General features: G+C 40.7%; 1 protein-coding gene and 1 long non-coding RNA gene across 2 annotated transcripts; one reads left to right on the top strand and one right to left on the bottom strand.

Moving 5' to 3' along the window:
• Nucleotides 1–720: 720 nt before the first annotated feature.
• On the bottom strand, nt 721–3,194 carry LOC139716068 (uncharacterized). The gene is made up of 3 exons (XR_011709869.1): nt 2,962–3,194; nt 1,679–1,749; nt 721–815 (listed from the first exon to the last, which is right to left on the bottom strand). It is a non-coding gene; the product is annotated as an uncharacterized lncRNA (long non-coding RNA).
• A 3,491-nt stretch (nt 3,195–6,685) lies between these two features.
• LOC139716014 (G-protein coupled receptor moody-like) lies at nt 6,686–13,232 on the top strand. Its single transcript, XM_071627572.1, has 2 exons — nt 6,686–7,419; nt 12,725–13,232. Exons 1-2 carry the CDS (start codon nt 6,686–6,688, stop codon nt 13,230–13,232), a joined length of 1,242 nt encoding a protein of 413 aa, XP_071483673.1.
• Nucleotides 13,233–16,282: the final 3,050 nt, after the last annotated feature.

Here is a 16,282-nt window from a genome sequence, read left to right as displayed (position 1 = left end):
ATCAAAAATACTCAAGAAACAATAATGGCAAAACGAAAATGAAATCATGAGCAGGTGACGTATAATCATTGTACAATAAATATAACTTAATAACGCATAATAAATTTGATTATCACTACCTGCAAACCTGTACTTTCAGAATGCACATGTATGCATGCATTAAAGCCCTGTTAACAGACCGTCTGCCCCCCCCCCCCCCGTCTCTTTCTCTTAGTAACAAACAAAAAGTCGTCAGATATGGATTTTTATTTGATAGCTTATTCTGAAATAGCAGACTTTAAGCTTTAAAATGATTAATAACGCATATCAAATGGACTCTTTAAACCTATCTAAATAGTGGAAAGAAAGCACACACTCAGGGAAAGTGTGAACTAAGAAAAGGGGCTCTGAATAATTTTTACCAAGCCGTGCTAGCTGTGCGATGAATGGTACACAAAACAGGATGTAAACCACCGGAGTAACAACAATGAAAGGATTATCAGATTAAGCTGAAATTAAGCAAGCTTTATGATCCCATTCTGTTCATGATTAATGCCAACTTCCAAAGCAGTAGCATTATCCTTTCAGGAGTTATTATAGTTAAAAGTGAAGAGTGTGCACAGGGGCTAGGTTGACAAATTTGACCTATTTTCAGTCTTCACATAAAATGAGTGTGTGCGACTTTTTATTCGTTTTGTGATGCACGGTCACTTATCTGAATGTATCGTTTCTCCACCTCACCTGTCCTTCCTCGTTGGCTAGTGTCTTCACGATACCGGAAATGGTGGCGATAAGCTTTGGGTCGAGAGCCATCGTTTGCTGTGGTTGAATAGACACTGGAGAAAGGAGGAAAACAAGCATACAAAGTAACTTATGGTGCCTATGAATTCCTTGTGTGCCTATGTAAAAGTTTATGCGGATTTGAAAATTTCATATCAAAGAGTTAAGACACTCAACAAAACAACAGGAACAGACAAACGTTCTTGCCAAAGTATACACCCACAGGAGCATTGTGGTTAATGTAGGACATAATATACCATGCAATCGTCGTATAATAAAAAGGGAGGGAGAGAGGTGCACTGGAGCCGACCGGAATAACGGTGCTATTATGATAATAAGTTGTAGTAAGCTTCAGGTGTGAGTTTCTTCAATTTGTCTCCTCTACAAATTGGTATTACGTTTCGTGTTCATCGTGTCACTGCCGGCAACCAGGGACAGCTTGGTGGTAGTGTCGCTGCCCGGAAAGCAGTAGATGACAGGTTCGAGTCCCACTGGTTCCTTTTTCCCCCGACATGTTTGTTAAGTTACAGATCAGCAGTTGCCAGGTGCGATCTTAACAAATTCCATTTGTAAAGGGAGACAAATTGAAGAAACTCACACCTAGCTGAACCTTGACCCCTCTGAATAATATCTTGCTTTCATTGTAGTAAACTTGCGATTGATTGACCGGGATGATCATGTGCGACAAAGCAATTCTCCTATGTTATATCGAGAAAAAAATACCAATGCATGTATGTTACGATAGTCCAACACAATGACACATTATCTTGTGTTTATCTTGTAGAAAACTATAAAACCGAGGAGGGATATATGAGTAAGAAAGAGGATTAAACTGATTCATGGATCTGTACAGACAAAAATTGATATTCTGCCGACAAAATGAGGACATAGAATGATTAATAATGAAAATGAATCTTACCAAGAAGACAAATTGCTGAAATTAAGATGTATACTGCAGTCGGCATTGCCTGAGAGATGAAAGCTGTGATCCTGTTAAGAAATTAGTAAACACAATGTCATAATCATATCTTATATTGGGGTGCTCGTGGACTGTTTGACTTTAGTAGGAATATGTCTTGTTGCAAGAAAGTCGAGCTGCAATCAATTGCAAATATCTACTGCAAACTTTGGAATATTGCAATCGATCGCAAGTTCCCGTTTCAGGAAGTGAGCATTGCAATTTGCAATTGATTGCAACTTTGTTGCAACACCCTCTTGGTGACATAAAATTTGGATTCGTAAGTACCAAATACACTGTATTTGAAATGATTCCGATCTTCATCAAGAAAAGACTTTCTGGGGACTTGTGACGACATCAAACTTGCAGCATGGTAACTGTAAAAGACATTCAGCCTCTTATATATTATGGTCAGATGACATAATGTAAGTGGCACTATAGAAAGCCAACAATAGATACGGAATAGAATATTTTTCTGATGGTCTCCCTTCCGGACGTTTCTAAAATATGTGACTTTATTTGATGCATATTTGGAATGAAAGATCTGCTAACATATCAATCTATGCCATCAGAAAAAGAAATACAATCATGAAAAGAAGACTGTGTTGACCAACATAGACGATCACCATTTTCATGTGTGCGTGTATGGGGGTGGGTGTGCATATTATTCACACACAAGCTCAGCTCTCAGGTATATTTGACATTAGGCATACAAATGATTATGGCTTGTTAGGCATGTATACATGGAGATACACAGATATATTTCAAAATAGTCACTATATTAGGAGCTACAGATTTTATTATACACCACGTATTGCCAACGTCGTAATGCATTGACGATGATGCTTACTAAAATCTCATCATAGAGTTGACCTGCGGCTCGGGGGGGGGGGGGGGGGGGGTAATGACGATACACACGTACACTGTGAGAAAAATTAAGAAAGATTCAGACTATGATATACTTCGCTGCTTATACGTGCCACGCAGCTAACATTTACATACCGCACCACCATTAAGGCATCAGAATGCACATAAAATTTAATAGTGTACTAAAATTTAGAAGCATGTGGCATATAATATGCACATATAGACAGATACAGGTATATATAGAAAGATTGTAGGTGTAGGCCTATATCTACGTACTATGTACAAACATATCACATAATATGACTGAGTATCATATGCCTATATAATGTCACAATTAACGCAGTCATTGTATGAAGTGAACAGGTATAGATACGCACCTTTTCTCGTCCCTCGTGTAGAACAATGTACAGGAGAGCTCTCTACACTGCACGATCTATTGCTAACTGGCTTATGAATACACAAGCTGTTATAGAAGGATAATAATATGTTCTACAGTCAGCTAGCAGAGCAGTCATGGGGAAAACACGGCTTTGTCCAAGGAGTTAACGGGCATGAACACTGAGCTAAGTACATGTATCTCCCTCACTTCCTGGTGAATACACTGATAGTTCAGCACAGGGACTCGAGTGCCTCTTGCGTGAATAACGCAGCTGCATTTATACTCGGGCACCCACGGTCGGTCGCTGTGCAATGTGCAATAGGCTGCCACAGAGGGAAATCCCCGACCAAGAGACATCACGTAGTGTATTTCGACACTTCGCCACAGCCTGCGGTTTTCTTATCTCTTTAACACAACTTTCAGAAACTGTTGCCGTTCCACAACTCTTTATATTGCTTGACGTCATTATGACTGTATGCTTTTATGAATATTATTGATTTCCAATATATAGTTGATATTTCTAAACCCTTTATAGCATGTTAATGATCGCGTAATAACGGGGTAGGGCGCTAAAAAGTCAATTGCACTATCTTCAGCAGTACTCGCTTTGTAATTGTTTTGTTTTGTTTTGTTTTGTTTTTTCCACACGTGCAGTATGTGGTCCGAATACGGCCAGCGGGTATTCCCCATTGTAACCAAGAGCGCCGTGAATCAGCACGTATACGCTGGTCAAGGCACGATCACCGCAATTCACAGTGCTGATTTATGAAACGTCCACTCCGAAACGGGGAATTTTCACTTGCACTTGTGTACACTTCCACTATTCACCATGATGCCCATGAAGGTGAACCGCATACAGACATAGGGCGACATGATGTCATGGGGCACTTACTTCTTTTGTTAGTTTGATAGTTTTCAGTTTCAAAAGATCTCTGACCTTGCGCCACATTATTATAATTTCTGGGAAGCTATATTCCATTCTTTGGACAAGGTATTCCGTGCTTCCATTATCTCCCTTTTCTACTATCTCCCTTGTTTGTTCGGCTCGCTTCTGTATATACATCAACAGATCATATAGGTCTTGTTATTCGGTTCTGCACAGCAGCCAATATGAGAACATAAACCTATCTAGAGTCGTACAGCCCATTGGTGTGAGTTCCATCCCTTTGTGTTTTATTACCTCAATTCGATTTGAATACAAGACGCTTTGCAAATTGCTTCTCCCGGCTAGTAGGCCTATACCTCTCAGATCGGATAGGCTTGCAACCTTTCGATTTTCAAGAGAGCTGGTAGTCAAATGAGATTAACGACATTTATACGCAATAGTGGTTTCTTTTCAAAATACAATATATCACAAATATCTACTCTGTATAGATATACTCTTGACTAACGTTAACAATTTTGCGAGCAAGCTTGTGTCTGCGGTTCATTCGTCAGCGATCGGTTATCTATCCTCATATTATATGAAAGTCGTGACCTCGATGGTTAAACACGTATTTCAGCCAGAGACGTCACCTTACATTTATCCTCTCCTCGCTTTCATAAAGCCTCATTTCTTGTCATTTCTTGTGCCAATTTCTAATTCATTCTAACTCTTCTTTAATCTTTTCTCTCTGATCCTCTCTACATTCCATTGTCTCATATTTTCAACTCCTCAGCGCGGGTCTCTTTCACTCTAGTCATCTCCTCTTTCCTTCTCACCGCCCCCAGTCATCGATATACATGTATCTGCCTCTTTCTTTCATTCATCGGCCTCTTTCTTACACGGAGCAATCACTGAGAACATCTTCGTCCTTCGTCGACTCTATACAGATCGAGTATTGCTTTATGCAATATTCAGAAGTGTCTCACTTTAACTGTGTTTTGTTTGTGTTGTTTTCATATTATCTTGATTAATCTCAGTTCCATTAAAAACCAAGCACACAGGTTACTAATTGCCTAGTAGTAGAATATTTCGAAATTGATGATTACATGGGTGAATTAATGTATGAAGGAATAATGAATCAACAATGAACAGAAGAATGAATGAACAAATAGGCCTAGATAGATATAATGGAAGAATGGGTAGATAGATAGGCAGTAACAGATAGATATAAGTAATGAATACAAACTCAATCCACTCAGTAGGTAAATAGAATAAATCATAATCTATGTCATCCAAAGTCCTGTTAGTCAAATTCCACAGACACGCAATCGTTATGGAATTAAGAAATGTACCTCTCATAACAGATATCATAATCTTGATATTTCGCTAAATGTTATATTGATCGTCACTTCTTAGAAGAAGAGCATATCTAATGCTATTTCAGAGCTGTTCTACGCCCCCCCCCCCCCCCCCGATCCACCCGGCTAATTACGAGTCCACACTATCATCATACACCCCACATTATCATCACTCCTCGCAGTTTGTGTTTAATATAGACCTATGATAGACTTCAATTAGATTCCTCACAGTTATGTTCTTATCAGTCTTGCTTCCCAATGTTTCAAGTCAACTCTCAGGAACAATAACTCCACGTCTGCAGAAGTGTCACCTTAAACTAGGAAGTTCAGTTTAGCTTAATTCTATTTTATTGTCCATTTAGGAAATTTCCCTACTTCCAAACCAAACGAATCGCGAAAAGCGAGCTCTGCCACTTGTCTGCGCACACTATATTAAAGAGGTAACTCAAATAACTCAGTCCTGTGGAATTATTACGAATAGATTCTTTCTGTGTATAGTTATGGTACATAGTGTGCTCTATACACTCCCTTTATAAGATATATCGATAGCCATCGTCAAATCAGTTTATTAAGGGGTCTGAATTTCCAGGCTAAGTCTAGATCAGCACGTCATTTAATTTGCATCCCAATATTCCAACACTCTAAGGGGCATCAAATTAGAGTACCACCCCGACGATTTGTTCTTAAATCAAAGACATAATTACATTTAAGGTCGAAGTGAATTTGCAAATATTGAGTTGATGAACTATTTAAGAAACTCTCTCGACCACATAAGCAAACAACGACAGTACTTTTGTTTGGATACTGTAATTAGACGGACCTATTGATGAGTTATTACGTTCCCTGTCTGCTATTGGTGGTAGAGCGATGAGAATCGATGCTCTCGACCTCCAACAACTCTCTCTTTGCAAAAGGTCTTCTTCACGAAAAACTGATTATAATTTCTCCTACGTTTGATTGAACACGATGATTTTCAGCATTCGAAATTGGTCGCTTTTCCAGTTCTGCGGGACAGCCTCATCAACTGAATAGTATTGACTGATACTCAGCAAATCAAAAAACATAAACAGGTATTTGTTATTCTTGAAAATGTTTGAGAAATTTCAGTCCTTTCACTTTTCGTGATTTTGTACCAAATTCTGGTGTGCACAAACGGACAAACTCTAATCGTAAGGTCGCGACCATCGTTGCAACTAATTTCGTTAGATCGTGCAGCAAGGGACGACGGTGTTCGAGTTATAAATCTTCTAATCTTTGCATTTCAGTGTACCTGTATTTTGCTGCATATACTCTAGTAGTGATATTTTTATTGGTCTCTATGTTCGTCTAAACAATGCTAAAAGTTGGTCAGTTGATTATAAACGCCTGTTCTTCTCAACACTTATCATTTTGATGGATGCATGTTTCTCCGGAAATCCATGCGACGTCTGTCGGTGCAATTTGGTTCTTTCAAGATAGCAACGAAAACCGTTAAACAAAAGACGTGAGAGCCTCCCACGATGACGTCAGTACAGGAAAACGAAACGTTTTCTACCACCGAGTTTGAGTTCAACGACCCAGCCCAGAGACTCGTCCTTGCCATCATGTTCATTATCGTATCCGTGGTCGGCAGTCTGGGAAATGCCATCGTCATTGCCGCCGTCATCGCCTCCAGAAAACTGCGAACAATCACCAACGTCTTCGTGGTCAATCTGGCCGTAGCGGACTTCCTGACGTCGATCACGGTGCCGTGGACGGCTGTCGCTCTGCTCAGCGAAGGAGACACCTGGCCTCTTGACCCATGGATCTGCACCGCCGCTGCAGCGATCATGTATCTTTGCGTCGGCACAAGTCTCTACTCCCTCGCGTCAGCCTCCATCAACCGCTTCATCCTCGTTACCAAGGGATACGCCACCTATCGGAAGACCTTCACTACGATTAATCTCATCATATGGATAACATTGATCTGGGTCGTCGCTTTCTTCTTTGCTATATTTCTGCCCGTGATCGGTGTCGGGCGCTTGGGGTACAACAGGAAGTATCGCTCGTGCAGTCAGAGCAGTGATCATCCAAAGGACGGCGTGTACCAACTCGTCCAGGCGGTCGGAATATTTCCCATACCGCTCACCATCATCTCTTTCTGCTATGGTCGCATCTTTTGCTTCGTTCGTCGGCACATCAAAGTGATGGACGGTCATACGTCTGCCATGGATACCAGGAAGGGTTACCATGGTAACCCCAGCAATACGACAAGGTAAGATGCGTAAAGTGGTCCATAATAATGGGATATACAAATACCAAAGTATACCACGATTAGAAACGTATGCCCAAGGTGGTAATGCAGATAAAACAAAATGAGGTGCCTACAGTATGACAACCACTTGAAGAAGAAAAAAAAAATGATTGAACTGTATATTCACTTTTAAAAATGGTAAGATAACATGAATTGTACATACTACTCACAGTTAAAAATAATGATAGCAACAGCGAAAAACTTGGCCTGTTGGGATTAAGGACTAAGCTCACAAAGTCATTAAAATGTTGTTAAAATTACTCTGTCGGTTGCTTTGAATATACTTTATTTCACTTTTGAAGATTAAAATAATCTCAGCTTAATCAAAATTCCGATGAATGGCGTACCTTTCCTACCAACAAAAGTATCAAAGGCCAAACTGCACCAACAATGGAAGGCAAACGCATGGTGTATATGCTTGTATATAACAATGCCAAACTATAACACCCCATAGTCTCTTGTTTGAATAGCGCTTTAATGTCAGAGTTTTTCTAATCAAGTGAGAACACAGTCTTTTATAGTTGCTTGCTTTTATGACGTTATAAACACGCTTCATACTTGCAGGGGTAGTTAATTAAAGCGATGGTGCTACTTATTAATTGAGCAAAAGTCATTTGTTTATCAGAACAATGCGTCAGTTCCATTCATGGGCGGAGGTAGTCTTCATAATGATTTGCTACGCACAAACGTAGGAAAAAAAAATCGAAAATGGTCTGATTTTAGACATAGGCATAGTCGAAGGGGAGTTCTGTTTTGTTTTGTTTCGTTTTGTTTTGTTTTTCCTATTGTCATCTAGGTGTCCTTTTTGTCACAAAATAGGGTTTCGATACTCAGGGAGGTAAGATTTACAAGAAAAATATGACAAGTTATAAAAGTTGATTTAATATTGTGTATAAAATCAAATCAAATTTGAAGTCTGTTTGACTGAATTCCATATTGTATTGAAAAAAGGTGTTTTTTGTTTTTTCAACTAGTGAAAGTAGCATTTACGCAAATGCCATCTAGGGTTTTGTGCTTAGTACAGAAAAAAAAAATACGTCGGGTATCAAATATGTGACGTCCCTGGTGACGTCATGTAGTGATGCAAATTTGATGTGACGTAATACATATATATGTTACCATCTTAATTAGTGTGGAGTCAATTTCTGACGTGTTTGGACGCGGGTAGGTAGCACAACGCTGATTATGGTTCGGTTTTATATGTTGTTTTGATTTATTCTATTAAAGATAATCAATAAGGAAAATAAGGAAGTAATTACGTCCTTTAAAGAAAGCCACCGAACACGAGACTTCTACGTCCCATTTGAAGGACTGACTGATAAGATTTAAATGCCAATTAGAGAAATCGAGAACGAGAATCAGTTGTATTATTTTCAAATCAAATGAGACTGACGTTCGAAAGACTGTTAGGGAAATGAGAGAACTTATGTATTTTTCAACAGTTTGTAGGTAATCCTGTCACGTCCTGTGTTCCGTGAAGCTAATGGCTTTCTGTACCGAACCATTACCTCCCTAACAAAAAAGTCCTGTGGTACTCCCTGTGGTACTTGTCGGTACCACACAAATGTACCACACACTTGTAATGTTACCACAGGAACTGTGTGGTACTGTACCACAGGCTTGTAGGGTACTCCCTGTAGTAATTGTCAGTACCACACAATGTACCACATAAATAAATGTTACCACAGGAACTGTGTGGTACTGTTTTACAGGCTCATGTGGTACTCCCTGTGGTACTGGTCATTACCAAACAATGTACCACACACATATATGTTAACACAGAAACTGTGTGGTACTGTGTCACAGGCTCGTGTGGTACTCTGGGATGTACCACAGGGCAGTACCTCAAGACATTACCACATGAAAGTACCACAGGACAGTACCAAAAAACAGTACCACACGAATTGTCCTGTGGTATTTTGGGACGTACCACAGGACAGTAACACAGGAGCTGTCCTGTGGTATTTTGGGACGTATACCACAGGACAGCCCTAACAAAAAAGTCCTGTGGTACTCCCTGTGGTACTTGTCGGTACCACACAATGTACCACACACTTGTAATGTTACCACAGGAACTGTGTGGTACTGTACCACAGGCTTGTAGGGTACTCCCTGTAGTACTTGTCAGTACCACACAATGTACCACATAAATAAATGTTACCACAGGAACTGTGTGGTACTGTTTTACAGGCTCATGTGGTACTCCCTGTGGTACTGGTTGGTACCACACAATGTACCACACAAATATATGTTAACGCAGGAACTGTGTGGTACTGTGTCACAGGCTCGTGTGGTACTCTGGGATGTACCACAGGGCAGTACCACAGGACATTACCACAGGAAAGTACCGCAGGACAGTACCACAAGACAGTATACACACAAATTGTCCTGTGGTATTTTGGGACGTATACCACACGACAGTACCACAGGAGTACAACAGGAAAGTACCACAGGATAGTACCACAGGACAGTACCACACGACTTGTTCTGTGGTATTTTAGGACGAACCACAGGACAGTACCACAGGGCAGTTCCACAGGACAGTACCACAGGAAAGTACCACAGGATAGTACCACAGGACAGTACCACAGGAATTGTCCTGTGGTATTTTGGGACATACCACAGGACAGTACCACAGGACAGTACCACAGGATAGTACCACAGGACAGTACCTCACGACTTGTCCTGTGGTATTCTGGGACGTACCACAGGACAGTACCACAGGGCAGTACCACAGGACAGTACCACAGAGCAGTACGACAGGACAGTACCACAGGAAAGTACCACAGGATAGTACCACAGGACAGTACCACATGACTTGTCCTGTGGTATTTTGGGACGTACCACAGAGCAGTACCACAGGACAGTACCACGCGACTTGTCCTGTGGTATTTTGGGACGTACCACAGGGCAGTACCACAGGACAGTACCACAGGAAAGTACCACAGGATAGTACCACAGGACAGTACCGCAGGGCAGTACCACAGGAAAGTACCACAGGATAGTACCACAGGACAGTACCACACGACCTGTCCTGTGGTATTTTGGGACATACCACAGGACAGTGCCACAGGAAAATGTCCTGTGGTATTTTGGGACGTACCACAGGACAGTACCACAGGACAGTACCACAGGATATTACCACAGGACAGTACCTCACGACTTGTCCTGTGGTATTTTGGGACGTACCACTGGACAGTACCACAGGGCAGTACCACAGGACAGTACCACAGGAAAGTACCACAGGATAGTACCACAGGACAGTACCACACGACTTGTCCTGTGGTATTTTGGGACGTACCACAGGGCAGTACCACAGGACAGTACCACAGGATAGTACCACAGGACAGTACCACACGACTTGTCCTGTGGTATTTTGGGACATACCACAGGACAGTACCACAGGAATTGTCCTGTGGTATTTTGGGACGTACCACAGGACAGTACCACAGGGCAGTACCACAGGACAGTACCACAGGATAGTACCACAGGACAGTACCACACGACTTGTCCTGTGGTATTTTGGGACGTACCACAGGACAGTACGATACGAATTGTCCAGTGGAGTTTTGGGACGTACCACAGGACAGTACGACAGGAATTCCTGTGGTAATTTTCGATGTATACCACAGGAGAGTACCACAGGAATTGTCCAAAATCCCACAGGAAAATCACAATGTGGTGCTATTCCACACAGAAGTACCACACAGCAAATTAATTTCGTAAGTACCACAGAAAAATGCTACAGGATATTCTTTTTTTTCTTAACATTTTATACCAGAGGACTATCACATCAGGAGAATATCAAACAGCAGTACCACACAGGAGTACCACACAGGAAAATTGTAAGGCAGAATCTACTGAAATTTATTATAAAAATACAAACAGAAAAGCACATATTAATATTCTTCAATTAATTGATAGATGAGTTATGCTGTGAATTATAACAATTGATTTGCCATTACTTATCCCGTCCTATACTCCTACAGTATTACCTATTTAGTGAAAGTGCTGATGTAAAGCATGAGAAATTTCATAAGGACTTCTGTGGTACGGTACTCCTGTGGTACTCCTGTGGTACTCCTGTGGTACTCCTGTGGTACAAATTTTTACATAGCTCATGAATATTCATAAAGAGCACTCTAGATTTTAGAAAATACATATATGACTTAAAAAGTCAAAGTATTAATCATGGAACTTACTTTGAACTTTATGAAAGATTGTCTAATTATGTTATGTTATTCCCAATATCATAGATATTGTTATGAAAGTGTAATTTCATATCTTGATGATAAAGTATAATCGAGTTAGTAACCATGCCTTGATGCTTTACGGATAGACGGCCATATATATATGTACTGATACGGTTGATGGCTACCTAGGAATAGAATATGACTATATAGATCTATTATAGGACTACATTGGCACTTGGCCATTAGACTCTCGTTTGAGGTTATATGTTAGGAGTAGGACAGGTTATTAAGTAGGGCCATGTTTGTCCTGAAATCCATCACTCACCTATCAGGAATATTCCTTGATATGTGGCTAAAATTCTCCCAGATTTTTTTTTCGATCTATCCCGTGTGGTACTCTCCTGTGGTACCATGGAAATGCTGTGTGGTACTGCCCTGTGGTAATGCTGCGTGGTAATGATCGACCTGTGGTACTGTCCTGTGGTAATGTCCCAAAATACCACAGGACAGTTCCTGTGGTACTGTTCTGTGGTACTAGTCCTGTGGTACTGCCCTGTGGTACGTCCCAAAATACCACAGGATTTCCTGTGGTACTGCCCTGTGGTACGTCCCAAAATACCACAGGACTTCCTGTGGTACTGTCCTGTGGTACTGTTCTGTGGTACCGGTCCTGTGGTACTTTCCTGTGGTACTGCCCTGTGGTACGTCCCAAAATACCACAGGAATTCCTGTGGTACTGTCCTGTGGTATGTCCCAAAATACCACAGGACAATTCCTGTGGTACTGTCCTGTGGTACTGTCCTGTGGTACTGTCCTGTGGTACCGTCCTGTGGTAATTACCACAGGAGTACCACAGGACTTTTTCGTAAGGGGAACTTCAAATATCAGGTCAGGTCACAAAGTCAACCGACAGGTGTAACACTTAGATGTGTTTTCTAGTCACTTTCACTGCTTTTCTATCTATTTCTTTTGCTTTAAGTTGCTCTCTCTCTCTCTCTCTCTCTCTCTGTCTCTCTCCCTCTCTCTCTCCCATCTCTCTCTCTCTCTCTCTCTTTCCCTGTCTCATATCACAGCGACACCGTGCGTGAGCCCAAAGACAGACAGACGGAACGTGCGATGCCAGTTCGTGAAGCATCAAGCACGGTTGGTGTCACCATAGACCAAGATCAGGCTCGTAGACCCACTACCCGTACATGTAAACCTGTCAAGATGAGCAAGGACCAAAGGACTGAGTCGAGAATGTCTTTCGCAGGCCGGCCGAAGTCACAAGCTCCAAGCATGAAGCAGCGCCAAATTCAGATCACCACAAACATGTTCATCGTCGTCTGCGTATTCGTCGTTTGTCTCGCGCCGTTTACCATCTGCCTCTTTTACAACGATAGTGATCCTTTCATTCCCTACGCATCCGCAATCGTGCTGTGCAACTCGTGCGTCAACCCTTTCATCTACGCCACCAAGCATCCGGTCTTCAAGAGTGTCATGAAATCTATTGTGACGTGTCATTTCCCTGAGATTCCCCAGCCGGCTAGATTGATGCATCGCTTTACCACGAACCGAACTAGCATCATCGAATTAGAGTAGAAACATTAAACAACCCCCTCCCTCCTTCCCCCCATTGTGAGTAGTGTTTGAATATTGTACAAAATTGATTTTTTTTTTCAGTTCAGAGCGGAACATGTTTGTGACACAGCTCATCGCCCATACAACGTAGATTCACCCTTGTCACACTACGTTGTCAACCGTCAGTAGCCGTGATTGTGTGAGGTTATGAGAGTTATAATTTCGGGACGTTTGTACAAGATTTCACACCATGGAAAAGACAATACGCTCTTGAAAACGAGGCGAAACTCGGTCTCCTCTATAAAACAGAATGTAAAATCTACATCTCTTGCACGGACAGAGACTGTCCAATATTTGTTTTATAAAACATGTTGTACTTCATTGGGCGTGGGCCAAGTTGAGGCCATGAAACAGCAACTACATGTATTATTCAGGACAAGGTGAATTGAGAACTGCGAGTTAGGCGAAGTGCCTATGGAGTATCGGGTGGTTAGAGGCGTCATGTAGTGAGCAAGCCTAGATTAGACAATACAAATGTGCAAAGTGTATTTCAGAACCCCCCCCCCCCCCCCTCCATCTTTTTGACGGAATGATAGAGATGATTTGGCTCAAAAGCAGGAAAGAAAGAGCAGTTCCCATAGGAGTACGTACAGTGGACTCCCGTTATCACAAAATCCTCGGGACCGGCAGTTTTCTTTCGTTATAATGAAATTTCGTTATAACCGGACAAATAAATAATAAAGAACATAGAGCAGATGATGTTGCGGCCTGAATTTCTCCCTCGTTGTAATCGGAATTTCATTATAACCGTGTTCATTATAACGGGATTGCACTGTAGTAAAATCATCAAGAAAACTACGAAACTCCTACTGAAATAAGAGCCGTGAATGGTCAAAATTCAGATTCTTTCCTCCCAATTCAGAATGGTTACGTCTGGTACTGTATTTCCATGTTCAACACAGGTGGAATTATACTTTTTAGCGAATAGCGCATGATTAGCAGACGATATACATTGGGTATCTATAATCTTTTCAGTTGCATAAAATTGAATACCCTATACTTCAGGTTGTACTTTGGAATTTGTTATTAATTACCGTAGTGTTATGATACCTTGGGCAATAAAAACGGACACAAAATCCTACACATAATGCATTTCTTTCATGTCAAACATAATGTTTATTTCTTTCCATTTTCTCTCTGGTGAGCGTCTGAAAATATGCCATTATATCAGTAGCATTCGATTCTCGTTAGAGGGAAAAATTAAATCTCTTCAATCAAACACGAATATCAGTCAACGTACATTGCGGGAAATCATGAGAAATTAAAGAGCATAACATGCCAAGATACCTTGCAGAACAATCACATTTCTTTATCCTTTTTTGGTATGTACAAGAAACTCGTGAAGTAAGAGACAAATTCTGACTACACTCTTGTTCCTGACAAATATCAGTATCGTCATCAACATTATGCAACACAAAAACGAAATAAGTAGCTTTCTCCCACTTCCCAAAATGCTAGTTTTGGAAACTCCAATATCCAGTTAATTCTCCGTTTCCAATATCCAGTTAGTTCTCCGTAAATAAGCAAAATATTTTGCCGTTCATCATTTTCTTCTTCTCTTTTATTCAAAAAATCCCATGTGACATTTTAATAGAATAGCATACTTCTATGGCATAAGTACACATTACCGGTGTTTACTTCCTTAAAGTTGTAGACCATTAACCTCTGTGTGATTTTGAGTGTCGACTGGAATAGAAAACCCAATAGGGCTGTACACACTCCAAAGCCCCTGGCACAGAGAAAGGGGTATAAGTGCACCCTCTTTTTTTCTGGACAAAATGTACCATACTTGCAGTTACTATAGTAACAAAGAAAGCACTTGGAAGTGAATGAAGGGTTACCCTACTGCTAGGTTCCAAGCTGACTGCAATTATTGTGACAGGTGATATTGTTGCAATGTGACTTCTGAAACGGAAACGAAGTGCTCCAGTTTGAGTCTCTGGGCTACAAAATTCTCGCCCAATTTTCACACAGGTAAAATCCTACCATACCACTTGGTACGCAGACACCATTGCATAAATCTGATGAGGCTTGCTAGACTCTGCAAATCAGTGTGCATCAGTCATGTTCTTTCTTGTAAGCCAACAAGTGAATCGATTAGTAACTATTCTAGTATCTCTACAGATGATTCTTCCGAAAATCAAAGTGTTGCCAATTTGAGGATGGCCACATGGAAACAAATACCAACATCATTAGGAAACACTGTGAATCATCTGTCCATGATTAACACATCAGACTTGCTCACAGGAAAGAAAAAGTATTGAAGTGTCTCTATTGAACTACAACGAAACTTAATGGCAAAATAATATTGTGTTTAAAACAGTGAACATCCATTCATAGTCTCATTGTTCAAAAAGAATGTTGAAGAACATGTTTCATCACTTGTTTGAAAGAGTGGACATAAGAATCACATGCTATGTATCAAATTGGTAATTTTATCTTCTTGGTAGGTCACACCAATCTTTTTATTTTTACTGAGAGGCCAACACTTTGTAATTCATGATATATTTCAAAAACTAGATATATCGCTACGGCGACTGATATGCCTCCGCCATAATGCATGGTTCTCCTAATAGGTCTATAGTACAATGTCTTGACAATGTGTGATGACAGTTTCAAACAATTGGCAAAATATCAAAATGACAGGTTTGACACAAATGTGCTTAATGTTCACTTTCCTAGAACTAGGTTCAATTGGATGAATGATTAAAATGTCAAAGTGCAAGTATTTGGGGAACTGATGATTTTTACTTGACTTTTGACCCTTTTATAAGTTTGTGCATGGAGTAATTTTACAAGGTATTGAGAAAAAGTATAATTTCAGTATCAAATGGGAAAATAGCATTATCTAAACCTGGCCTTTGACCTTTGACCTCACAGTTCCAAAGAGAATCACTGTTAGGTTGAACATGCATAAATATGTAAGTTTCATGATGATACCTTGAGTTACTTTTGAGATATGGAGGAAAAAGTGCAATTCAGCACTTTCACTTGACCTTTGACCTTTGACC

The sequence above is a fragment of the Diadema antillarum genome, unplaced genomic scaffold, assembly GCF_040938485.1.
Source record: "Diadema antillarum isolate AM-2024a unplaced genomic scaffold, OU_Dant_1.0 scf00000060, whole genome shotgun sequence".
Lineage (NCBI taxonomy): Eukaryota > Metazoa > Echinodermata > Echinoidea > Diadematoida > Diadematidae > Diadema > Diadema antillarum.
This window is presented reverse-complemented; position numbering and strand designations above follow the sequence as displayed.

Bases quoted from the DNA above. Each gene is read 5' to 3' on its own strand.
- LOC139716014 (XM_071627572.1), top strand. From the start codon at position 6,686: ATGACGTCAGTACAGGAAAACGAAACGTTTTCTACCACCGAGTTTGAG. The intron at 7,420-12,724 runs GTAAGATGCGTA...CTCATATCACAG, and splicing joins AACCCCAGCAATACGACAAG to CGACACCGTGCGTGAGCCCA.